Source organism: Dendropsophus ebraccatus, chromosome 12 (genome assembly GCF_027789765.1).
Source record: "Dendropsophus ebraccatus isolate aDenEbr1 chromosome 12, aDenEbr1.pat, whole genome shotgun sequence".
In the NCBI taxonomy this organism is placed as follows: Eukaryota; Metazoa; Chordata; class Amphibia; order Anura; family Hylidae; genus Dendropsophus; species Dendropsophus ebraccatus.
In genome coordinates, this window is record NC_091465.1 from 89289703 (window position 1) to 89316380 (window position 26678).

Below are 26678 nucleotides of genomic sequence, written 5' to 3' on the forward strand. Positions count from 1 at the left end.
GGGGCTGCTGTGTTCTCCGGCAGACTCTCAGCACTTGGTATATATCTGGCTCCAGAAAAGACTATACAGAGAGAAATGTGCCCGCTTAGCAGGGGTCTGTGTCCCCCTTTATCTGCTGTCTAAAGTTCTGTAATACACATCAGCAATGTCAGTACAGCAAAGTAACCAGCAGGTGGCAGCAGTGAGACGCCATCCAGCAGCCTGACGGCTAACAGCACAGCAGCAGAAGCGTGCATGCAGCTCTGGATATAGACCACTGAAGCCCAGGAGTAACCACAAGAGATTTGAGGTCCCTGAGCGCACACACGGAGCCAAGAGCCCGGGGCTGGATATTTAGAATCATTTTATTGTTAGTACAGGAAGGCTCATATAGAAGACTTAAAGCTTTACAAAAAATATATATATAACAAAACAAAAAAAAAAGGGGGGTTGGGGGAAACATACCCTACGCATTCCCCAGACAGTCACCAGGAAAAATGAGGATGGGGTAGAGGGCCACGGGGATCCCATGATGCATCAAGTCTCTCCTCCGCCCTCCTGAACAGATCCGTCTATTCCTATACCATAGGAGGTAACCATTGGTGGGGCTGCGGAGGGCGGAGTGGGGTGTGCAGTATATAACCGAGTAACAGGGGGGGCGGGCAGTTAGCACAGAGGTGGGGAGGGGGCAGGAAGGCTGGAGAAACGACCCCAGACTGTGACGGCTTCATACAGCTTTATTGGACAGGAGCAGATGGTGCTGAATGGCTATGTAAGTGATAGAGACAGGACGACAGACGGCCAGGGAAGAACCCAAAAAAAAATGGGGGCATGACTGATGGGGACCGGGGAGACATAAGAAATGAAAGGGGGGAACATTTAACTTTGCTGCTTTCTCTTCAGAGCCTCCACTAAGTCGTTCTTCAAAGCCTCCTGTTTCGATTTGTCTGCGAACGTCTGGACGGACCTGGAGGGGGCGACAGAGGGAGAGAGTAAGTGAGTGACAGAAAAAAAGGGGTCAGAGGGTCTCCCCCCTAGATGAGGGTCTCACCACAGAAGCCGGGAACATCCATTGACTTCTATGTAATGACCACCATCTCGGGGGGCACCATCATGGTGCATGAAATGTACAGAAGTGCTATAGGGGGGTCACACAAGTGACATAATCAGCTGTCACTATGTCAGCATGGCCTGACGGGCAGCTGACTCACACTGTACAGATCCTCCAGGCTACACGATTACCCACCTCTGCTGTCAGTGCATGCTGGGAGTTGTAGTTCCCAACAGCCAGAGTGCCACAGGCTGCAGAACAATGCTATACCCCAGTCTCCACCTCTGGGGGGCGCTGTGAGTTACAGACACCTTACTGCTCAATATTACTGGTTTAGTAAAGCAGCAGAATCCCAGAAGAGATGAACAGGTTAATACTCATCCTCCATGATGTGTGTGGCGGGATTGATGCGGAAATACGGCACAATCATCAGGATTATGGGTACAACATGGCAGCGTCAGGTCAGGCGGGTCACACACTGCAGACAGGCCTTACTGTAATTATAGAGAATCAGCGACACGTCCGCAATGAGTGAAGACGGCCTCAAAGCTGAAGGGGTTCCCTGCAGGCGAGGGATGCGGCCGAGGCTTTACTAACAATATCTCTGCTGAACACAGCTATACACAGCTGAGGGTCGGCTGTACGATGTCAGGAGTATGGATAGTTAGCTGTAGAGCAAGCCTCCTGTCATGTCAGCCCCTCCCCCACACATTATATGTTGTTAGATCACATGCATCTCAGTAAACTCCACATCGGATTAGTGGTCACTCCATGCAACCCCCCCGTTCCGGCAGATTCCTCCGCATGGCTGTGAATGGGCAGTCAGGACCTCGTACCTGCAGGAGCTGCAGCAGTAGTGCATAGCGGGCATAAAAAGCTGCAAATACTAAAGCTATTCGCTTTAAGAAGTTCGGGTCTAGAGCCCCCTAGTGGCAGCGGCTCCACACTGCACAATGGCGCTCAGCTCCTCCTGACATGCCATGCAGTACACAGCGCTGTGGTGAGCGCCTCCTCCCCCGGCACACCATGCGGACACCACCAGCCTGTGTCAGGGGAGCAGTGATGGTGGACACTGGGTACCTGGACTAGTTATCTGGCTGCAGGTAGATCTGGCGTTGGGTCAGCACCTGAGACAGCTCCCGCTGGAGTTGCCTAAATTTTATGTTGTCAGGGATTGCGTCTATAGATCTACATGGAGAGCGGCGGAGGAGAGAGAGAAGCGAGAAGAGGCTGAAATGAGACCCTGACACAACATGGGGGAGGGGAGCAACAGGCAAAGGGTAGGGGGGCGGGAGGAGGAGGAGAAAGAATCGGTGGGCAGGGCAGGGGGAGGATGGTCAGGCAGGAGGTGGAGGGGAGGAAGAATCGGTGGGCTGGGGGGGGGGGGGGGGGGGGAGGATGGTCAGGCAGGAAGTGGAGGAGGAAAATGGTCAGGCAGGAGGTGGAGGACGAGCGGACAGGACGGGTGGGGAGGCAGTGTGTGTGGGGGGGGGCAGTCAGACAGGAGGAGGGGAGGAAGGTTAGGCAGGAGGAAGAGGAGGTGAGGTTGGTTGGGTAGGAGGAGGGGCGGACAGTCGGGCAGGAAAGAGAGGAGGGGAAAAAAGATCAGGCAGGAGAAGGACAGTCAGGCAGGAAGAGGAGGAAAGGACAGTCAGGCAGGAGGTGGAGGATGACAATGAGGATGACACGTGACGTGTAAGGATCGGCCCTCGGTTGGGGACTGCTGGCCCGCGAGGAGCACACTGCATTACCTGAGCCCGTTGACTATGTCCTTGGTTTTCCCAAAGTAAATCTCGTTGAGCGTGCTCCGGATTTTGTTCTCCATGTCCTGAAGGGTAAAAACATGAAAAAGTTATATGGAGGAAAAGGCCGAGACCGATCCTAAACCTGCAGGACAAGCGTCGCCCAAAGAGTCAGGAGGCCATACAATATATAATACAGGGGGCAGACGGATTGTACCCCACACTCGGCATTCATTGCTGCACTGACATATATAGAGGCCTATGGGATATTATACAACACCTCTGCTCGCTGTCAGTGAATAGGAACCACCTGGCATCTGATCAGTGGCATGGGCAGTCTCTGCAGCTGATCCTCAATGATCAGACAGTCTCCCTAGAGGATGGCGTCTATATCAGGGTTATAGAGAACCCCCTCCCCTGGTTCTTACCTCTACCAGCCGCCCGATGTTTGCTATGTGCGGGGAGGAATCGCTCACAGTTTCGTCCTTTTCCATCTGAAAGAACAAGATCATGATCCTGGTTAAAAAAAAATCCACATCCCGAAGCTGCAGAGCTGTAATTTCTGAATGCAGCCAGACGACATAGCGCCGCTTACCTGCCGGGTAAGGCTCCCGCCAAGGTTCATCGTCCCTGAGCCGCTCTTGTTTGTCTGCAGCCACAACATGACGGTGGAGGTCAGCTTATAGTGAGCGGTGCGGCCGCTCGACTTCTCCTGCAAACACAAAGACGAAAAAAGGGTTAAGAAAGTCTACAACCACAGGGTGCAGTGTCCCGTCATGGCCACAGGGGGAGCCGTCACCTGCACTTCCACCACATGGATGGAGTCCCAACATCCCTTGATCTTCTTTGAACCGTCTCCGGCTTTCTTGATAAGAATCACTCCGGCGAATCCGTGGTCCAAATCCCAGAGGTAGACGGAGGAGACGCCACCTTCAAAATACCTGCGGGCACGAGAGAGGCGCAGAGTTACCATACGATGGGGTACGATGGGGCAGGCAGCAGTGGGCAGGGCGGGCAGCAAGGGGAAGGCAAGGCAGCAGAGGGCAGGGCAGTGGGGGGCAGGGAGCGGGTGGCAGGCAGTAAGGGGCAGGCAAGGCGGCAGGGCAGGCAGCGGAGGGCAGGGCAGGGAGCGGGTGGCAGGCAGTAAGGGGCAGGGAAGGCAGCAGAGGGAAGGGCAGGCAGCGGAGGGCAGGGCAGGGAGCGGGTGGCAGGCAGTAAGGGGCAGGCAAGGCAGCAGAGGGCAGGGCAGGCAGGGCAGTGAGGGTCAGGCAGCGGAGGGCAGGGCAGGGAGCGGGTGGCAGGCAGTAAGGGGCAGGCAAGGCAGCAGAGGGCAGGGCAGGCAGTGGGGGGCAGGGCAGTGAGGGTCAGGCAGCGGAGGGCAGGGCAGGGCGCGGGTGGCAGGCAGTAAGGGGCAGGGAAGGCAGCAGAGGGCAGGGCAGGCGGCGCGGGTCTGATGTGGTCTCCCCCAGATGAGATTTTACATAACGGCTTTTGTGGGAATTTGAGGAATGCGCTAAAGCGATGTCTGAAACCGCACGGAGCCCCCGGAGAGGCCGAACCCACTAACAGCAACCACATGGCAGAGCCGCCCTGCGCTGTCCCAACACTGCTGGCACAATGCACCGCGGATGGACGCCCAGACACCACCCGCCTGCCCCCCCCCCCATTAACTCTGTGTGTAGCCCACTACAGGGAGAGAAAAATCCCAGCAGCCCCCCCTGTCTACAGCCCACACCAGAATATACCAGTATGACGCGTACAGGAGGCAGTGTCCGCAGCTCTCACCTGTATATACCAGTATGGAGTGTAAAGGAAGCCGTGTCCCCGACTCTCGCCTGTATATACCAGTCTGGAGTGTACAGGAGGCAGTGTCCCCACCTCTTATCTGTATATACCAGTCTGGAGTGTACAGGAGGCAGTGTCCGCAGCTCTCACCTGTATATACCAGTATGGAGTGTACAGGAGGCCGTGTCCCCGCCTCTCACCTGTATATACCAGTATAGAGCGTACAGGAGGCAGTGTCCCCGACTCTCACCTGTATATACCAGTATGGAGTGTACAGGAGGCAGTGTCCCCGCCTCTCACCTGTATATACCAGTATGGAGCGTACATGAGGCAGTGTCCCCGCCTCTCACCTGTATATACCAGTATGGAGCGTACAGGAGGCAGTGTCCCCCTCTCTCACCTGTATATACCAGTCTGCAGTGTACAGGAGGCAGTGTCCCCGATTCTCGCCTGTATATACCAGTCTGGAGTGTACAGGAGGCAGTGTCCCCGCCTCTCACCTGTATATACCAGTATGGAGCGTACAGGAGGCAGTGTCCCCGCCTCTCACCTGTATATACCAGTCTGCAGTGTACAGGAGGCCGTGTCCCCGACTCTCACCTGTGTATACCAGTATAGAGGGTAGAGGAGGCTGTGTCCCCAGCTCTCACCAGTATATACCAGTATGGAGTGTACAGGAGGCAGTGTCCCCGTCTCTCATCTGTATATACCAGTCTGGAGTGTACAGGAGGCAGTGTCCCCGCCTCTCACCTGTATATACCAGTCTGCAGTGTACAGGAGGCCGTGTCCCCGCCTCTCACCTGTATATACCAGTCTGGAGTGTACAGGAGGCAGTGTCCCCGCCTCTCACCTGTATATACCAGTCTGCAGTGTACAGGAGGCAGTGTCCCCGGCTCTCGCCTGTATATACCAGTCTGCAGTGTACAGGAGGCTGTGTCCCCAGCTCTCACCTGTGTATACCAGTATAGAGGGTAGAGGAGGCTGTGTCCCCAGCTCTCACCAGTATATACCAGTATGGAGTGTGTGGTGCTCTGGTGACTCCCAGCATCCCCTGCTTGTTCAGTGCACTGTCCTCCCGCTGCTCCCCATACAGTCATCAGTGATGTAGAGATTACATATATATCTCAGGATCGTCGCCTTTGTCCCCCCACAGTCTGCTCCCACCCACCCCCAGCCTCTATTTAGATCTCCATAGGAAGCAGCCCAGCACTCTGCCCGCAGCTGGAGAGGCGCTCGTCCCATGCTGGGGGGGTCGCTGGGAGCCATGACCTCATCATGACATCATCATTGTCTCCGCTGGGTCCTGTGTTACCCTGGTGCTCCAGTCCCAAACAAAGGAATCTGGATTTAATCATCGTCCCACACACTGAGCTCTGCTGTATAACGCGTAGCAGAGCCGAACGACGCTGACAGCCCCCTCCTTCCCATCACACACAGAACAGGGGCTCACAGGTCTCGGTACTGGTCAAAGGCGTTGTTGGCTTCCACCTCCAGCTTGCGCAGACGGGCAGACGGCATGGCTCCATCCTCCAGGGGTGGGTCGTATTTATTGCTCCACGGTGACCTGCGGGACAGGAGGAGCATGAAGATCAGGGCTCTTCAGTCATGTGACATAAAATGGTTTCTAGGGACTCACTGCCTGACAACAGGACTGTCCCCCCACCATATCCCCTCATTGGGCCCTATTACATGGAGCAATAAGACCCATTCAGCAGACTATCACTCCATGTAACAAGGACAATGCCCAAGAAACCGTTAAACCTGCTTAAAAATCACCGGGGAACGATGACTGATGACTGTGTGGAAAAGAATTCAGTGTATACTTCGTACTCCTCCACTCCCCGGTGACCTCCTGCCTGTTCCCCGCTCCCCGGTGACCTCCTGCCTGTTCCCCGCTCCCCGGTGACCTCCTGCTTGTACCCCGCTCCCCAGTGTCCTCCTGCCTGTTCCCCGCTCCCCGGTGTCCTCCTGCCTGTTCCCCGCTCCCCGGTGTCCTCCTGCCTGTTCCCCGCTCCCCGGTGTCCTCCTGCCTGTTCCCCGCTCCCCGGTGACCTACTGCCTGTTCCCCGCTCCCCTGTGACCTCCTGTCTGTACCCCGCTCCCCGGTGACCTACTGCCTGTTCCCCGCTCCCCGATGTCCTCCTACTTGTTCCCAGCTCCCCGGTGACCTCCTGCCTGTTCCCCGCTCCCCAGTGACCTCCTGCCTGTAACCCGATCCCCGGTGTCCTCCTGCCTGTACCCCGATCCCCGGTGTCCTCCTGCCTGTACCCTGATCCCCGGTGTCCTCCTACTTGTTCCCCGCTCCCCGGTGTCCTCCTGCCTGTACCCCGCTCCCCGGTGACCTCCTGCCTGTACCCCGCTCCCCGGTGACCTCCTGCCTGTTCCCCGCTCCCCGGTGACCTCCTGCCTGTTCCCCGCTCCCCGGTTACCTCCTGCCTGTTCCCCGCTCCCCGGTGACCTCCCCCCTCCCAGCCTATGTATAACGTCATCAGCATGCCCCGACAATAATGACAGGGGGGCTGTAGTCCTGCTCGGGGAAGGTGGGGGTACATATGGTAAGTTACCTGTAGGAGTCGCCATCTCGGTTATAGTCACACAGCAGATAGTCCTTGCCCACCACCTTGTCCCGGGCGATCTTCAGGGGCTGGTCCACCGAGGACAGGAGATCTTCACAGAGACTGGGGACCTGCAACAACATCGCAGCAAGCAGTAATATACCATCATCACTATGGGGAGTATTTGCAGCACAGCTGTAAGATGAGGCTCTTATAAACAATGTTCATACTACTACAAATACCAGTGAAGACACGTGAGCAGTGACCACGTCCGCCAGTGATCAGTTACAAAGGGGTACCCACCGCCCGCCCCCCAAGATCAGTTACAGAGGGGTAAACGCCGCCCGCCGTGATCAGTTACAGAGGGGGGGATCGCCGCCCCATGTGATCAGATTAGTAACGGAAGGGTAAATGCCGCCGACCCCCGTGATCAGTTACAAAGGGGATCAGTAATTGACAGGATATATATATATATATATGAGATGAGTGAGAAGCCTATGACAATGGTGTCTGTCATGCACCCGGCTGTGGGGTTGGGGGGATAGGAGACTTGGGTGGGCTGAGGAGCAGGTACAGGTCATGTGTGAGTCTATCATTGCTGGGGGGGGGGGACTTTACAAAGTCTTCTTGGGACATTAGAGGAGTCAGAACACAAAGAGGACAAATTGTAAGAAGTTAATGAGATTCTGATACCGTGTGTAGAACAAGGTTCCTCTTGTCGTACCTGAAGCCTCGGCCCCCTCTCTCCTCCCCCGCCACCCCCTGCCCCCCTCCCCCGCCACCCTCCACCAGGTAGCTGAACAAAACTTAATTAAACTTAACCACTTGTAAACCGACTGTACAAGACTGCGGCCATTGTCCGGGGCAGAAACCAGATCCCTGCGGAGAAGGCAAGCCGGGATACCGACCAAGAGGGAAATAGAAGCATCCAAGCGCTGCCGGTTGACAGGTGGGACAGGGGGCTGAGAGGCGGCTCTGGGGGTCTCCGCACAATGGAGCCCCACAGGTTTACATCAATCGCTCTCCTCCTACAACAGTTATCTACAGTAGTGATGGCGGAACACGAGGAGGACACACTACAGAAGAGAGACACCAGGGGGAGCCAGTGAGGCAGGCAGCAAGGAATGCGGACGGAGCCTCTGCCTGTCAGGGTATGCTGGGAGTTGTAGTTTTGTTGCAGGCTGGCAGTCAGATGATGTGACAGGCAGGGTTGGAATCTGGTGAGGACATAGGGGGTCCTGTACACCTGGTATAGAAGGGGCCACTGACTGACCTATCACACGGCATGCGCCCCCCGGATGCCCCCCACCCCCCATGTGATGCAGCTTTTCTCTCCTGGGATAAAGGCCGCCATCATTAAGAGGATAGGACTGAGTGCAGCGGCTTATCTCAAGTCACGCTCGGGCCCCTGCCGCCTGTGTGGATCACAAGACGTGTGAGTGACGGGCCGGCTAATGGCATCTAATTATCAGCGCTGGGAACGTGATGGCAGCCGCGCCAAGAGGCTCCGCTAATGAAGGCAAACAGTCTGGGAACGGCGCCGGGGCCCCCGGCACACACTGCACTACTGTCTACTCTCTCACTGAGCACCCCCGCCCCACACCCTCAATCAGACCTAGGACGGGTAAGGGAGACGTAACCAGGGCCAGGACAGGTAAAGGAGACCTAACCAGAGCCAGGACCGGTAAGGGAGACCTAACCAGAGCCAGGACCGGTAAGGGAGACCTAACCAGAGCCAGGACCGGTAAGGGAGACCTAACCAGAGCCAGGACCGGTAAGGGAGACCTAACCAGAGCCAGGACCGGTAAGGGAGACCTAACCAGAGCCAGGACCGGTAAGGGAGACCTAACCAGAGCCAGGACCGGTAAGGGAGACCTAACCAGAGCCAGGACCGGTAAGGGAGACCTAACCAGAGCCAGGACCGGTAAGGGAGACCTAACCAGAGCCAGGACCGGTAAGGGAGACCTAACCAGAGCCAGGACCGGTAAGGCAGACATTGCCAGGACAGGTAAAGGAGACCTAACCAGAGCCAGGACCGGTAAGGGAGACCTAACCAGAGCCAGGACCGGTAAGGCAGACGTCACCAGAGCCAGGACCGGTAAGGCAGACGTCACCAGAGCCAGGACGGATAAGGCAGACGTCACCAGAGCCAGGACGGATAAGGCAGACGTCACCAGAGCCAGGACGGATAAGGCAGACGTCACCAGAGCCAGGACGGGTAAGGCAGACGTCACCAGAGCCAGGACGGATAAGGCAGACGTCACCAGAGCAAGGACGGATAAGGCAGACGTCACCAGAGCCGGGACGGATAAGGCAGACGTCACCAGAGCCGGGACGGATAAGGCAGACGTCACCAGAGCCGGGACGGATAAGGCAGACGTCACCAGAGCCGGGACGGATAAGGCAGACGTCACCAGAGCCAGGACGGATAAGGCAGACGTCACCAGAGCCAGGACGGATAAGGCAGACGTCACCAGAGCCGGGACGGATAAGGCAGACGTCACCAGAGCCAGGACGGGTAAGGCAGACGTCACCAGAGCCAGGACGGGTAAGGCAGACGTCACCAGAGCCAGGACGGATAAGGCAGACGTCACCAGAGCCAGGACGGATAAGGCAGACGTCACCAGAGCCAGGACGGGTAAGGCAGACGTCACCAGAGCCAGGACGGGTGGGCACCAGCCCTTGATACACGATATTACAGGTGGAGGAGGGGCTCTTACCAAGTCAATGAGGTCACTGAGGTTCTTCTCGATCTGTTGTGGGGGGAGACGCCTCATCAAATCCAAGGCACAGTCCAGCTGCTGGTCACTCTGCAACACAAGAGAGAAAGATATCAGTGACGTCATCAGGAGAATCCCAAGCGTTACCCAAAACCCCACCCCAAAATACGTGAGTGCACCAGAGGAGCGAAGTGGTGTCGCCCCCCGCCACAGGCCCTCAGGCTATGGTGCTGCAATCTGTAGCCCGCTCTTCTCCTGCTTTACATGGGGGTCTGCAGGAGGCTCTCATGGCCGGAGCGGCTGTTGTAGCCGATAGGACTGGGAAAGTCTGGACTCAGCACTCAGATGACCCTGGGGTCTGGCAGAGTTTACCCACAGTCCTGCCAAGTGCACACTCCGTGGTATCTGTACAGTGTGCTGCCCGAACTACTGATGTCCTCTAATGAAACCTTTATTTCTGGACAGTGATTTACTCCACACTCCGGAGCCAGGTGTGCCAAAGGGGGGACCCGAGCCCGGGCAGTGCCAACGGGGACCCGAGCCCAAGGGCATAGACAGGGCCCCCATACAGCCCTAGCGAGAGACAGCTTCCGCACCGCTCCCCTCACCACCACCACCACCACTAGGAAACTCCGCTTACACCCAGAGCTGCACTCACAATTCTAACCTGAGGGTTAAATCACTATACAGGTTCTCAAAAGAAAAGGGCCCCAACCAGAATAGTGAGCCCAGCTCTTGAGGTGACTGGATGTCTGTAACGGTTCTGTAACAGCGGCTTCTTGTGACCAAAAGTGGGAGGAGCTAAAGCAGGAAGTTCAGAAAAGGGCAACTAAAAAAAAGAGGAAACAATAAGTAGTGTAAGGGATTAGGTAGCAGGGATGTGGTCCCCGGGGTAGATGGATTTTCGGCAGGTTGTGGTACATAAATAAAACAAAATAATCAGCAGGTCACCTCTCTAACCGAGAGTCGGCCTGATACCTTCTACTGTTCAAACTTTCACCGGCTCCAAGTAGATGACCCGTACCAGGCCGAGCGCTCCGCTGTGTCTGCACTCCCAGCCTCTTATATGGCTCACACACCTGACAACTGATTACTGGACAGCACAAAAGCCGGCCTGTCCGGATAGAGCCGGAGCCCAACCCCCTCCAGCAACACCGGCCCCGATAACCCTGACTGCTGGTATATACCGGACATTATGTGTATACAGCCCAAGTACCTCTCCTCCACTCATTGTCACAGTATATATATATATATATATATATATATATATATATATATATCCCGTGTGTATACAGCCCATGTACCTCTCCTCCAGTCACTCAGATATATATATATATCCCGTGTGTATACAGCCCATGTACCTCTCCTCCAGTCACTCAGATATATATATATATCTCATGTGTGTGTACAGCCCATGTACCTCTCCTCCAGACACTGTCACAGTGTATGTATATATACACTCACCGGCCACTTTATTAGGTACACCTGTCCAACTGCACGTTACCACTTAATTTCTAATCAGCCAATCACATGGCGGCAGCTCAGTGCATTTAGGCATGTAGACATGGTCAAGACAATCTCCTGCAGTTCAAACCGAGCATCAGTATGGGGAAGAAAGGTGATTTGAGGCCTTTGAACGTGGCATGGTTGTTGGTGCCAGAAGGGCTGGTCTGAGTATTTCAGAAACTGCTGATCTACTGGGATTTTCACGCACAACCATCTCTAGGGTTTACAGAGAATGGTCCGAAAAAGAAAAAACATCCAGTGAGCGGCCGTTCTGTGGGCGGAAATGCCTTGTTGATGCCAGAGGTCAGAGAAGAATGGGCAGACTGGTTCCAGCTGATAGAAAGGCAACAGTGACACAAATAGCCAACCGTTACAGCCAAGGTAGGCCGAAGAGCATCTCTGAACGCACAGTACGGCCAACTCTGAGGCAGATGGGCTACAGCAGCAGAAGACCACACCGGGTGCCACTCCGCTCAGCTAAGAACAGGAAACTGAGGCTACAATTTGCACAAGCTCATCGAAATTGGACAGTAGAAGATTGGAAAAACGTTGCCTGGTCTGATGAGTCTCGATTTCTGCTGCGACATTCGGATGGTAGGGTCAGAATTTGGCGTCAACAACATGAAAGCATGGATCCATCCTGCCTTGTATCAGCGGTTCAGGCTGGTGGTGGTGGTGTCATGGTGTGGGGAATATTTTCTTGGCACTCTTTGGGCCCCTTGGTACCAATTGAGCATCGTTGCAACACCACAGCCTACCTGAGTATTGTTGCTGACCATGTCCATCCCTTTATGACCACAATGGACCCAACATCTGATGGCGACTTTCAGCAGGATAATGCGCCATGTCATAAAGCTAGAATCATCTCAGACTGGTTTCTTGAACATGACAATGAGGTCACTGTACTCCAATGGCCTCCACAGTCACCAGATCTCAATCCAATAGAGCATCTTTGGGATGTGGTGGAACGGGAGATTGGCATCATGGATGTGCAGCCGACAAATCTGCGGCAACTGTGTGATGTCATCATGTCACTATGGACCAAAATCTCTGAGGAAGCTTCCAGCACCTTCTTGTATCTATGCCACCAAGAATGGAGGCAAAAGGGGGTCCAACCCGTTACTAGCATGGTGTACCTAATAAAGTGGCCGGTGAGTGTATATATCCTGTATGTATACAGCCCATGTACCACTCCTCCAGTCACAGTATATATATATATATATATATATATATGTATATCTATATCTATCTCATGTGTGTGTACAGCCCATGTACCTCTCCTCCAAACACTGTCACAGTGTGTGTGTGTGTATATATATATATATATATATATATATATATATATATATATATATATATATATATATATTTTGTATGTATACAGCCCATCTACCACTCCTCCAGTCACTATCACAGTGTGTATATATTTATATATATATATATATATATATATATATATATATATATATATATATATATATATATATATATATATATATATGTATGTATCCTGTGTGTATACAGCCCATGTACCACTTCTCCACCTGGCCCAGCCCGGAGCCAATCGTACACCCTGATCTAGTGATGTCACAATATGCAGCACAGGGCAGTATATAGGGGGAAGATACAGGGCACAGGGCAGTATAGAGGGGGCAGATACGAGGTACAGGGCAGTATAGAGGGGGCAGATACAAGGCACAGGGCAGTATACAGGGGGCAGATACAGGGTGCAAGGCACTATACAGGGGGCAGATACAAGGCAGTATAGAGGGGGCAGATACGAGGCACAGGGCAGTATAGAGAGGGCAGAAACAGGGCACAGGGCAGTATATAGGTGGCAGATACAGGGTACCGGGCAGTATAGAGGGGGCAGATACAGGGCACAGGGCAGTATAGAGGGGGCAGATACGAAGCACAGGGCAGTATAGAGGGGCAGATACGAAGCACAGGGCAGTATAGAGGGGGCAGATACGAAGCACAGGGCAGTATAGAGGGGGCAGATACGAAGCACCGGGCAGTATAGAGGGGGCAGATACGAAGCACAGGGCAGTATAGAGGGGGCAGATACGAAGCACAGGGCAGTATAGAGGGGGCAGATACAAGGCACAGGGCAGTATACAGGGGGCAGATACAAGGCACATGGCAGTATACAGGCAGATACAGGGCAGTATAGAGGGGGCAGATACAAGGCACAGGGCAGTATACAGGGGGCAGATACAAGGCACATGGCAGTATACAGGGGGCAGATACAAGGCACATGGCAGTATACAGGGGGCAGATACAAGGCACATGGCAGTATACAGGGGGCAGATACAGGGCAGTATACAGGGGGCAGATACAGGGTACAGGGCACTATACAGGGGGCAGATACAAAGCACAGGTCAGTATATAGGGGGCAGTGAGCGGAAGGTTATGTGGGAGCAGTGCGGGGAGGTGCGGGGTTCCTCCACCACGTGGGCCGCACTGTTTATCTTATGGACGGATGTTTAGTTCTCTATACCATCCTGTTTCTCGGCTCAGACGAAGCAGAATATTCTCACTTTCCTTTCATCCGCTGCCAGCTCTCCCCTCCGGGATGAGGTCGGCGGTCGCTGACTGCCAGCAATGTGCGCTCTGGACGGCTGGACGCGCTCGCCTCTGTCCACAGCTGGGAACCATTCCACAGTGACGCCAATGGCTCCTCCGCTGTCACGCATTGATCCCACCGCCCAGGAGCATTATCCTGCAGTCACATCCAGAGCTGCATTCATACTTCTGATGAAGGGACAACTTCCTCAACTTTCCCAGACCCCTGAATGGTAAATCTGCCCAACGATCCCCCAGTACATGAATGGTGGATAGATCTCCACACCAGGACGATGTGCTGGGGGCCACAATGGTTGTTGGTGGCGGATAACAGGGAACAACAGACAGCACTCACATAAGCGGTGGATGGAAAGGACAGGCTGAGGCGCAGTATCCCTTTAAGAGCAGTCCCGGACCTTCCCTGTAATGGGCTCCTACATTATGCATCAGCTTACCTTACCACAACCCCCCCCCCCCCCCCAGAGGAGGCAACCTTATCGCCGTCCCCCCCACCAGAGGAGCCAACCTTAGCCCCCCCTTTCCCAGACAAGCCAACCTTACCACAACCCCCCCCCCCAGAGGAGCCAACCTTAACACAAGCCCCCCCCCCCCCCCAGAGGAGCCAACCTTAACACAAGCCCCCCCCCCCCCAGAGGAGGCAACCTTACCGCCCCCCCCCCCCCCCCACACCAGAGGAGGCAACCTTACCGCCCCCCAAACACACACACACACACACTAGAGGAGCCAACCTTAACACCCCCCCCCCCCAGACAGGCCAACCTTACCACCCTCCCCTCCCCCACACCAGAAGGGCCATCCTTACTGCCCCCACCCCCCACCAGAGGAGCCAACCTTACCACCGCTGCCCCCCCTCCCCAGAGGAGCCAACCTTACCACCATCCTCCCCCCCAGACAAGCCAACCTTACCACAACCCCCCCCCCCCCCCAGACAAGCCAACCTTACCACAACCCCCCCCCACCAGAGGGGCCAACCTTACCACCCACCCCCTCCCCAGAGGAGCCAACCTTACCGCCCCCCCTCCCCAGAGGAGCCAACCTTACCGCCCCCCCCCTCCCCAGAGGAGCCAACCTTACCGCCCCCCCCCTCCCCAGAGGAGCCAACCTTACCGCCCCCCCCCTCCCCAGAGGAGCCAACCTTACCCCCCCCCCAGACAAGCCAACCTTACACCCCCCAAACCCCCCCCAGACAAGCCAACCTTACACCCCCCAAACCCCCCCCCCCCCCAGACAAGCCAACCTTACCACAACCACCCCCCCACCCCAGAGAAGCCAACCTTACCACCCTCCCCTCCCCCACACCAGAGGAGCCAACCTTACCGCCCCCCCCCCTCCCCAGAGGAGCCAACCTTACCCCCCCCCCCCAGACCAGCCAACCTTACACCCCCCAAACCCCCCCTCCCAGACAAGCCAACCTTACCACAACCACCCCCCCCACCCCAGAGAGGCCAACCTTACCACCCTCCCCTCCCCCACACCAGAGGAGCCAACCTTACCGCCCCCCCCCTCCCCAGAGGAGCCAACCTTACACCCCCCCCCCAGACAAGCCAACCTTACCACAACCACCGCCCCCCACCCCAGAGAAGCCAACCTTACCACCCTCCCCTCCCCCACACCAGAGGAGCCAACCTTACGGCCCCCACCAGAGGAGCCAAAGTTACCACACACCCCCCTCCCCCCCCAGAGGAGCCATAGTTACCGCATCCACCCTCCCCCCCCCCCAGTGGAGCCAAAGTTACCGCTCCCCTCCCCCACCGAGGAGCCAAAGTTAGCACCGCCACCACACACCCCCGAGGACCCAAAGCTACCGCCCCAGAGGAGCCAAAGTTACCGCCCCCACCCTCCCAGAGGAGCCAACATTAACGCCTCCCCTGCTACAGAGGAGCCAACCTTACATCCCTGCCCCCCCCACCCCTCTTCAGGAGCCAACATTACATTCCCCCCAGAGGAGCCAGTGTTACCGGGATCCCCAAAAAAGCCAATCAGGATGGGCCTGTTCTAACATACAGCCTGAGGGGTGAATGAGCTGATGCCCCCAGTCAGCAGCAGCACAGCCTCGATGGTTGGCACAGGGCAGGGCTCCCCGCTGTGCCCCCTCTCAGCCCGGGATAGTGGATGCTGGAATGTGCTGATGTGCAGAATAGCAGAGCCGTTCAGGTGTCAGGTTGTCTCTGCGGGTCTGGTCAGCAGTGAAAGCCGAGATACAGCAGCTGCCTGGTATGTGGAGTCCTGGCATCTCTGACCCCAGACCTGGAGAGACGCTGCCAGACATGTCACTGGTGTGTAGAAGCTGATCCCAATGGATGCCAACCAAACCAGCACTGTGCCACCGCACCCCACCCTCAAGGAAAGAGGCCCACTCAGGAGGACGCTAACCCCTGGGCACCCCGCTCAGGAGGACGTTAACCCCCCAGCATCCAACTCAGGAGGACGCTCACCCCCCCCAGCATCCAACTCAGGAGGACGCTCACCCCCCCAGCATCCAACTCAGGAGGACCCCCCCGACCACACCACTCAGGAGAGGACGCTCACCCCCCCAGCATCCAACTCAGGAGGACCCCCCCCCGACCACACCACTCAGGAGAGGACGCTCACCCCAGGACAGATGGCGACTGATAAGATCAGAGCGGGCAGGGGTTAATCCCATTACTGTCCTCAGGGAGCGCTCTACACCCAGGACCGCCTGTGGCTGATGAAGCGTCTCATGTGCCAGCCAGGACCCCTGGCCGCTGCACTCCAGTCCAGAACAGCGTAGGGGGTCCCAGGGGTCTACAGAGGAAGGTGAGGGGCCCCCAGAATACTGTATATGACTACAGCCATCTGTGCTACACGTGACCAATAACAGACACATCCCTGACAGCTGCACCTTATACTCCACTCACCTCCAGAGCTGCATTCATGAATTCTTCCTCTTTCGACAGAAAGCAGCAGTGATCCTTCCACACATGACTACAGTGCTGGGTGTGAACACCTCTCACAATGCACTGCAAGCGTCACACAAGGGAAAAGAATTGTGAATGCAGCTCTGGAGGTGACTGGAGTATAAGCTACTATGACACCCAGCATGGTGTCTACATGACCCTCCAATGCACTGCAGCACAACCCAGAGACACGAAGCCCTGCAACCTGGGAACGGACCGGTAACCGGAAGAATGGTGAATGCAGCTCTGGAGGAGAAAGCACGATGGAGGTGAAATATTGCTGGCGTATACACTGTATCTCCCACAATGCACTTCGGGAAACCCTTCGGAGCGAGTAAGTGCCGTATAACCTACAGGGCTAAAAAAAGGGTGGAAAGGGCGCCATAGGGTGATAACGTAAACAACAGATTGTAGGTCGAACAAGTTGATAATATAACTGCTCACCTGATGTGTTGTGCTAAGACGCGTCTCTCCTACTTGACAAAGGGGCAATTTATGCCTCGAAACGCGTTGTTTATGACACCATTAAAATTCATCGTTTTACTTCATTAAATCTGAAGCCTTGAAGCGCCGTCATTCTGGCTCCTGTGGTCCCCGTCTACCCCGAGGATCCGAAACTTCATCTAGTATAACCTACAGGAACCCACCCGGCCGTAACACTCATAACTTACAGGATCTCCACAACTCTCCCTGTGTGTGGGGGGGGGGGGGGGGGAGGGGGCACATACATGGCCCAGTACGGGGGGGGGGGGATGTCGCACAAACATGGAGCAGCATGGAGGGGCACACAGACATTGGGGGGGGGGGGAAACAGACATGGCGCAGCACGGGGGAGGGGCACACAGACATGGCAGCAGCACAGGGGAGGGGCACACAGACATGGCACAGCATAGGGGGGCACACAGACATGGCGCAGCACGGGGGAGGGGCACACAGACATGGCGCAGCACGGGGGAGGGGCACACAGACATGGCGCAGCACGGGGGAGGGGCACACAGACATTGGGGGGGGGAAACAGACATGGCGCAGCACGGGGGAGGGGCACACAGTCATGGCACAGCATAGGGGGGCACACAGACATGGCACAGCATAGGGGGGCACACAGACATGGCACAGCATAGGGGGGCACACAGACATGGCGCAGCACGGGGGAGGGGCACACAGACATGGCACAGCATAGGGGGGCACACAGACATGGCACAGCATAGGGGGGCACACAGACATGGCACAGCATAGGGGGGCACACAGACATGGCGCAGCACGGGGGAGGGGCACACAGACATGGCGCAGCACGGGGGAGGGGCACACAGACATGGCGCAGCACGGGGGAGGGGCACACAGACATGGCGCAGCACGGGGGAGGGGCACACAGACATTGGGGGGGAAACAGACATGGCGCAGCACGGGGGAGGGGCACACAGTCATGGCAGCAGCACAGGGGAGGGGCACACAGACATGGCGCAGCACGGGGGAGGGGCACACAGACATGGCGCAGCACGGGGGAGGGGCACACAGACATGGCGCAGCACGGGGGAGGGGCACACAGACATGGCGCCGCACGGGGGAGGGGCACACAGACATGGCGCCGCATGGGGGAGGGGCACACAGACATGGCGCCGCACGGGGGAGGGGCACACAGACATGGCGCAGCAGGGGGTAGGGGCACAGACATGGCTCAGCACGGGGGGGGGGGGGGGGGGGGGGGGGGGGCACAGACATGGCGGGACTCAGTTCAAAGACTCTACACTAGGTGCCAGTCACATGACCAAAAGAACAAAAAGCCACAAAAGTGAAGCCTCCTGCCCGGGGGCGTGTGAGGACAAGAGCGGGCGTGCAGCACTGACAGCAGGGTCCCGCACTGCCGCAGCCTGTTCTGTCAGGAAGCAGCATGCCCAGCGCTGCCCGCATTCTCCACTGCAGGAAGTTACCAGATACATTACCCAGCATGCCCCACAACTCCAGGAGAGCAGACAGGAAAGCCCAGCCATCACAGAGCCCCTCAGCCACCCAGCTTTCCTAGACTCCATGCAGGCCCAATACTTCTCACTGCTCACAACAGTACAACACACTCACCAACTACTGCTCAACTACTCCTCCCATCATCCTGACAGCCTCACCTATGTATAGGGCAGTCACCTCTTCAGCCTGTATCCCAGGTCTGATACATTGCCTAGACAGGAAACAACTGTAACAAACCCTCACCTGTGATACAGCAGGGACCAGGCGCACCGACAGCAGCAGGGACCAGGCGCACCGACAGCAGCAGGGACCAGGCGCACCGACAGCAGCAGGGACCAGGCGCACCGACAGCAGCAGGGACCAGGCGCACCGACAGCAGCAGGGACCAGGCGCACCGACAGCAGCAGGGACCAGGCGCACCGACAGCAGCAGGGACCAGGCGCACCGACAGCAGCAGGGACCAGGCGCACCGACAGCAGCAGGGACCAGGCGCACCGACAGCAGCAGGGACCAGGCGCACCGACAGCAGCAGGGATCAGGCGCACCGACAGCAGCAGAGATCAGATACAGCGACAGCAGCAGAGATCAGATACAGCGACAGCAGCAGAGATCAGATACAGCGACAGCAGCAGAGATCAGATACAGCGACAGCAGCAGAGATCAGATACAGCGACAGCAGCAGAGATCAGATACAGCGACAGCAGCAGAGATCAGATACAGCGACAGCAGCAGAGATCAGATACAGCGACAGCAGCAGAGATCAGATACAGCCAGGAACTGGGATACAGGAAGCTGCCAGTGGCCTAGAAGACTATGATCCATCATGGCCGACAGCGTCAGGAACGGCGCCAGGAAGTCCAACAAAATCAATAGAGATAACATCAGAGCCTGCAGCCTCCTTATACTGTTACACAATGTCTGTGGCTGATAACAGAGAGCAATAGTCTGCAGCCATGCCCTCAACCACCACAGAGCAACAGTCTGCAGCTATAGCCACAACCACCAGAGAGCAATAGTCTGCAGCTATATCAACAACCACCACAGAGCAATAGTCTGCAGCTATATCAACAACCACCACAGAGCAATAGTCTGCAGCTATATCCACAACCACCAGAGAGCAATAGTCTGCACCTATATCCACAACCACCACAGAGCAATAGCCTGCAGCTATATCAACAACCACCACAGAGCAATAGCCTGCAGCTATATCAACAACCACCACAGAGCAATAGCCTGCAGATATATCAACAACCACAGAGCAATAGTCTGCAGCTATATCCACAACCACCAGAGAGCAATAGTCTGCACCTATATCCACAACCACCACAGAGCAATAGTCTGCAGCTATATCAACAACCACCACAGAGCAATAGCCTGCAGCTATATCAACAACCACCACAGAGCAATAGCCTGCAGCTATATCAACAACCACCACAGAGCAATAGCCTGCAGCTATATCAACAACCACGATGGGGTCCTCCCAGATCTGTAGGGTGAGTCTGTACATGTATGATGATGAAGTAGTCCCCCTACCATCACCCCCATCAGACCCCATATGAGACCCCATATGAGACCACATATCTCCAGCAGCTGAGGGTTTGTTCCAGTGTATCAGTGCAGGTGAGATCTAATCCTCAGTATACACATAGATGTGACATCACTTTTATATAAAGCCCAATGAGGAGGGGGGCCGTACCATTATAGAGACACCCCTCAGCTCACCTGTCCACTGTGACCTCCTGATGACCCCACACAGGGCACAGAGGGGCTATATATAGGGGCCCCCGGGCCCTGCTCTCTGTATAAAGACATATAGATATGGAAAATACCGGGGGCAGCCTGGTCTACAGGGTGTTATACAGGGGCAGGCTGGTGCTATACAGGGGCAGGCTGGTGTACAGGGTGTTATACAGGGGCAGGCTGGTGCTATACAGGGGCAGGCTGGTGCTATACAGGGGCAGGCTGGTGCTATACAGGGGCAGGCTGGTGTTATACAGGGGCAGGCTGGTGTTATACAGGGTGTTATACAGGGGCAGGCTGGTGTTATACAGGGTGTTATACAGGGGCAGGCTGGTGCTATACAGGGGCAGGCTGGTGTTATACAGGGGCAGGCTGGTGCTATACAGGGGAAGCTGGTGCTATACAGGGGCAGGCTGGTGCTATACAGGGGCAGGCTGGTGTTATACAGGGGCAGGCTGGTGTTATACAGGGGCAGGCTGGTGTTATACAGGGGCAGGCTGGTGTTATACAGGGGCAGGCTGGTGTTATACAGGGGCAGGCTGGTGTTATACAGGGGCAGGCTGGTGTTATACAGGGGCAGGCTGGTGTTATACAGGGGCAGGCTGGTGTTATACAGGGGCAGGCTGGTGTTATACAGGGGCAGGCTGGTGTTATACAGGGGCAGGCTGGTGTTATACAGGGTGTTATACAGGGGCAGCCTGGTCTTCAGGGTGTTATACAGGGGCAGGCTGGTATACAGGGGCAGGCTGGTGTTATACAGGGGCGGCCTGGTCTACAGGGTGTTATACAGGGGCGGCCTGGTCTACAGGGTGTTATACAGGGGCGGCCTGGTCTACAGGGTGTTATACAGGGGCGGCCTGGTCTACAGGGTGTTATACAGGGGCAGCCTGGTCTACAGGGTGTTATACAGGGCAGGCTGGTGTTATACAGGGTGTTATACAGGGGCAGGCTGGTGTTATACAGGGTGTTATACAGGGGCAGGCTGGTGTAATACAGGGCCAGGCTGGTATACAGGGTGATATACAGGGGCAGGCTGGTATACAGGGTGTTATACAGGGGCAGGCTGGTATACAGGGTGTTATACAGGGGCAGGCTGGTATACAGGGTGTTATACAGGGGCAGGCTGGTATACAGGGTGTTATACAGGGGCAGGATGGTGCTATACAGGGTGTTATACAGGGGCAGGCTGGTATACAGGGTGTTATATAGAGGCAGGCTGGTGTTATACAGGGGCAGGCTGGTCTACAGGGTGTTATACAGGGGCAGGCTGGTATCCAGGGTGTTATACAGGGGCAGGCTGGTATACAGGGTGTTATACAGGGGCAGGCTGGTATACAGGGTGTTATACAGGGGCAGGCTGGTATACAGGGCGTTATACAGGGGCAGGCTGGTGTTATACAGGGTGTTATACAGGGGCAGGCTGGTGTTATACAGGGGCAGGCTGGTGCTATACAGGGGCAGGTCGGTATACAGGGTGTTATACAGGGGCAGGCTGGTATACAGGGTGTTATACAGGGACAGGCTGGTATACAGGGTGTTATACAGGGACAGGCTGGTATACAGGGTGTTTTATAGGGGCAGGCTGGTATACAGGGGCAGGCTGGTATACAGGGTGTTATACAGTGGCAGGCTGGTATACAGGGTGTTATACAGTGGCAGGCTGGTATACAGGGTGTTATACAGGGGCAGGCTGGTATACAGGGGCAGGCTGGTATACAGGGTGTTATACAGTGGCAGGCTGGTATACAGGGTGTTATACAGGGGCAGGCTGGTATACAGGGAGTTATACAGGGGCAGGCTGGTATACAGGGAGTTATACAGGGGCAGGCTGGTATACAGGGTGTTATACAGGGGCAGGCTGGTATACAGGGTGTTATACAGGGGCAGGCTGGTATACAGGGTGTTATACAGGGGCAGGCTGGTGTTATACAGGGGCAGGCTGGTATACAGGGTGTTATACAGGGGCAGGCTGGTGTTATACAGGGGCAGGCTGGTATACAGGGTGTTATACAGGGGCAGGCTGGTATACAGGGTGTTATACAGGGGCAGGCTGGTATACAGGGTGTTATATAGAGGCAGGCTGCTATACAGGGTGTTATACAGGGGCAGGTCGGTATACAGGGTGTTATACAGGGGCAGGCTGGTATACACTGTGTTATACAGGGGCAGGCTGGTATATAGGGTGTTATACAGGGGCAGGCTGGTATACAGGGTGTTATACAGGGGCAGGCTGGTATACAGGGTGTTATACAGGGGCAGGCTGGTATACAGGGTGTTATACAGGGGCAGGCTGGTATTATACAGGGGCAGGCTGGTATTATACAGGGGCAGGCTGGTATACAGGGTGTTATACAGGGGCAGGCTGGTATACAGGGTGTTATACAGGGGCAGGCTGGTGTTATACAGGGGCAGGCTGGTATACAGGGTGTTATACAGGGGCAGGCTGGTATAAAGGGTGTTATACAGGGGCAGGCTGGTATACAGGGTGTTATACAGGGGCAGGCTGGTATACAGGGTGTTATACAGGGCAGGCTGGTATACAGGGTGTTATACAGGGGCAGGCTGGTATACAGGGTGTTATACAGGGGCAGGCTGGTATACAGGGTGTTATACAGGGGCAGGCTGGTATACAGGGTGTTATACAGGGGCAGGCTGGTATACAGGGTGTTATACAGGGGCAGGCTGGTGTTATACAGGGGCAGGCTGGTGTTATACAGGGGCAGGCTGGTGTTATACAGGGGCAGGCTGGTGCTATACAGGGTGTTATACAGGGGCAGGCTGGTATACAGGGTGTTATACAGGGGCAGGCTGGTATACAGGGTGTTATACAGGGGCAGGCTGGTATACAGGGTGTTATACAGGGGCAAGCTGGTATACAGGGTGTTATACAGTGGCAGGCTGGTGCTATACAGGGGCAGGCTGGTGCTATACAGGGGCAGGCTGGTGCTATACAGGGTGTTATACAGGGGCAGGCTGGTGCTATACAGGGTGTTATACAGGGGCAGGCTGGTATACAGGGTGTTATACAGGGGCAGGCTGGTATACAGGGTGTTATACAGGGGCAGGCTGGTGTTATACAGGGGCAGGCTGGTATACAGGGTGTTATACAGGGGCCAGGCTGTATACAGGGTGTTATACAGGGGCAGGCTGGTGTTATACAGGGTGTTATACAGGGGCAGGCTGGTATACAGGGTGTTATACAGGGGCAGGCTGGTATACAGGGTGTTATACAGGGGCAGGCTGGTATACAGGGTGTTATACAGGGGCAGGCTGGTGTTATACAGGGTGTTATACAGGGGCAGGCTGGTATACAGGGTGTTATACAGGGGCAGGATGGTGCTATACAGGGTGTTATACAGGGGCAGGCTGGTATACAGGGTGTTATACAGGGGCAGGCTGGTATACAGGGTGTTATACAGGGGCAGGCTGGTATACAGGGTGTTATACAGGGGCAGGCTGGTATAAAGGGTGTTATACAGGGGCAGGCTGGTCTACAGGGTGTTATACAGGGGCAGGCTGGTGCTATACAGGGTGTTATACAGGGGCAGGCTGGTATACAGGGTGTTATACAGGGGCAGGATGGTGCTATACAGGGTGTTATACAGGGGCAGGCTGGTATATAGGGTGTTATACAGGGGCAGGCTGGTCTACAGGGTGTTATACAGGGGCAGGCTGGTGTTATACAGGGTGTTATACAGGGGCAGGCTGGTATACAGGGGCAGGCTGGTGTTATACAGGGGCAGGCTGGTATACAGGGTGTTATACAGGGGCAGGCTGGTATACAGGGGCAGACTGGTGCTATACAGGGTGTTATACAGGGGCAGGCTGGTGTTATACAGGGTGTTATACAGGGGCAGGCTGGTGTTATACAGGGGCAGGCTGGTGCTATACAGGGTGTTATACAGGGGCAGGCTGGTATACAGGGTGTTATACAGGGGCAGGCTGGTATACAGGGTGTTATACAGGGGCAGGCTGGTGCTATACAGGGTGTTATACAGGGGCAGGCTGGTGCTATACAGGGTGTTATACAGGGGCAGGCTGGTATACAGGGTGTTATACAGGGGCAGGCTGGTATACAGGGTGTTATACAGGGGCAGGCTGGTATACAGGGTGTTATACAGGGGCAGGCTGGTGTTATACAGGGGCAGGCTGGTATACAGGGTGTTATACAGGGGCAGGCTGGTGTTATACAGGGTGTTATACAGGGGCAGGCTGGTGTTATACAGGGTGTTATACAGGGGCAGGCTGGTGTTATACAGGGTGTTATACAGGGGCAGGCTGGTGTTATACAGGGTGTTATACAGGGGCAGGCTGGTGTTATACAGGGTGTTATACAGGGGCAGGCTGGTATACAGGGTGTTATACAGGGGCAGGCTGGTATACAGGGTGTTATACAGGGGCAGGCTGGTGTTATACAGGGTGTTATACAGGGGCAGGCTGGTGTTATACAGGGTGTTATACAGGGGCAGGCTGGTGTTATACAGGGTGTTATACAGGGGCAGGCTGGTATACAGGGTGTTATAGAGGGGCAGGCTGGTATACAGGGTGTTATAGAGGGGCAGGCTGGTATACAGGGTGTTATACAGGGGCAGGCTGGTATACAGGGTGTTATACAGGGGCAGGCTGGTGTTATACAGGGGCAGGCTGGTGTTATACAGGGTGTTATACAGGGGCAGGCTGGAATCCAGGGTGTTATACAGGGGCAGGCTGGTGTTATACAGGGTGTTATACAGGGGCAGGCTGGTATACAGGGTGTTATACAGGGGCAGGCTGGTGTTATACAGGGGCAGGCTGGTATACAGGGTGTTATACAGGGGCAGGCTGGTATACAGGGTGTTATACAGGGGCAGGCTGGTATACAGGGTGTTATACAGGGGCAGGCTGGTATACAGGGTGTTATACAGGGGCAGGCTGGTATACCAGGGTGTTATACAGGGGCAGGCTGGTATACAGGGTGTTATACAGGGGCAGGCTGGTATACAGGGTGTTATACAGGGGCAGGCTGGTATACAGGGTGTTATACAGGGGCAGGCTTGTATACAGGGTGTTATACAGGGGCAGGCTGGTGTTATACAGGGGCAGGCTGGTATACAGGGTGTTATACAGGGCAGGCTGGTATACAGGGTGTTATACAGGGGCAGGCTGGTATACAGGGTGTTATACAGGGGCAGGCTGGTGTTATACAGGGTGTTATACAGGGGCAGGCTGGTATACAGGGTGTTATACAGGGGCAGGCTGGTATATAGGGTGTTATACAGGGGCAGGCTGGTCTACAGGGTGTTATACAGGGGCAGGCTGGTATACAGGGTGTTATACAGGGGCAAGCTGGTGTTATACAGGGGCAGGCTGGTATACAGGGTGTTATACAGGGGCAGGCTGGTATACAGGGTGTTATACAGGGGCAGGCTGGTATACAGGGTGTTATACAGGGGCAGGCTGGTGTTATACAGGGGCAGGCTGGTATACAGGGTGTTATACAGGGGCAGGCTGGTATACAGGGTGTTATACAGGGGCAGGCTGGTATACAGGGTGTTATACAGGGGCAGGCTGGTATACAGGGTGTTATACAGGGGCAGGCTGGTATACAGGGTGTTATACAGGGGCAGGCTGGTATACAGGGTGTTATACAGGGGCAGGCTGGTATACAGGGTGTTATACAGGGGCAGGCTGGTGTTATACAGGGTGTTATACAGGGGCAGGCTGGTATACAGGGTGTTATACAGGGGCAGGCTGGTATACAGGGTGTTATACAGGGGCAGGCTGGTGTTCTATAGAGGAATGGCCCGGACCCCGCACTCTGTATGCTGGTATACCAGGCTGCGGGCTCTCGGCTCTCGCTATAACGCGCCCTGCTCCGCTGTGTCGTCATGGTGCCCGCAGGCTGACGTCACGGGTGCAGTGTGACAGATCCTGGCCAGTCACCCGCGGGCGTCTCCCCTCCCTCCCCTTGCCCCCACTGGAGGGCGTCCCCTGCCGTTACCATGGCTGCGGTGGGTGAGGGCCGGGCTCTCCGGTGCGGTTACGGTTCGGTATCGCTGTGCCCCGTAGGCCCGGCGGCGCCTCCACTTCCTCAGGACCTAGGAGTGAACATCCGGGTCAGCACCAACCGAGCTTCTGCCACGCCCAGCGCACGCCCC

General features: G+C 55.8%; 1 protein-coding gene across 2 annotated transcripts; it reads right to left on the reverse strand.

Annotated features, from left to right (window-relative positions):
* Positions 1–326: 326 nt before the first annotated feature.
* On the reverse strand, positions 327–26678 carry CAPZB (capping actin protein of muscle Z-line subunit beta). 2 transcript variants are annotated; one of them, XM_069948683.1, is made up of 10 exons: positions 26522–26678; positions 9833–9922; positions 7122–7243; positions 6008–6121; positions 3572–3713; positions 3368–3484; positions 3201–3266; positions 2782–2858; positions 2111–2218; positions 859–946 (listed from the first exon to the last, which is right to left on the reverse strand). In XM_069948683.1, exons 1-9 carry the CDS (start codon positions 26522–26524, stop codon positions 2116–2118), a joined length of 834 nt encoding a protein of 277 aa, XP_069804784.1. In that variant the 5' UTR covers positions 26525–26678; the 3' UTR covers positions 859–946; positions 2111–2115. The 2 variants fall into 2 exon arrangements, with proteins under 2 accessions (XP_069804785.1, XP_069804784.1); XM_069948684.1 differs by lacking the exon at positions 2111–2218 and having other exon boundaries at positions 327–946; positions 26522–26672.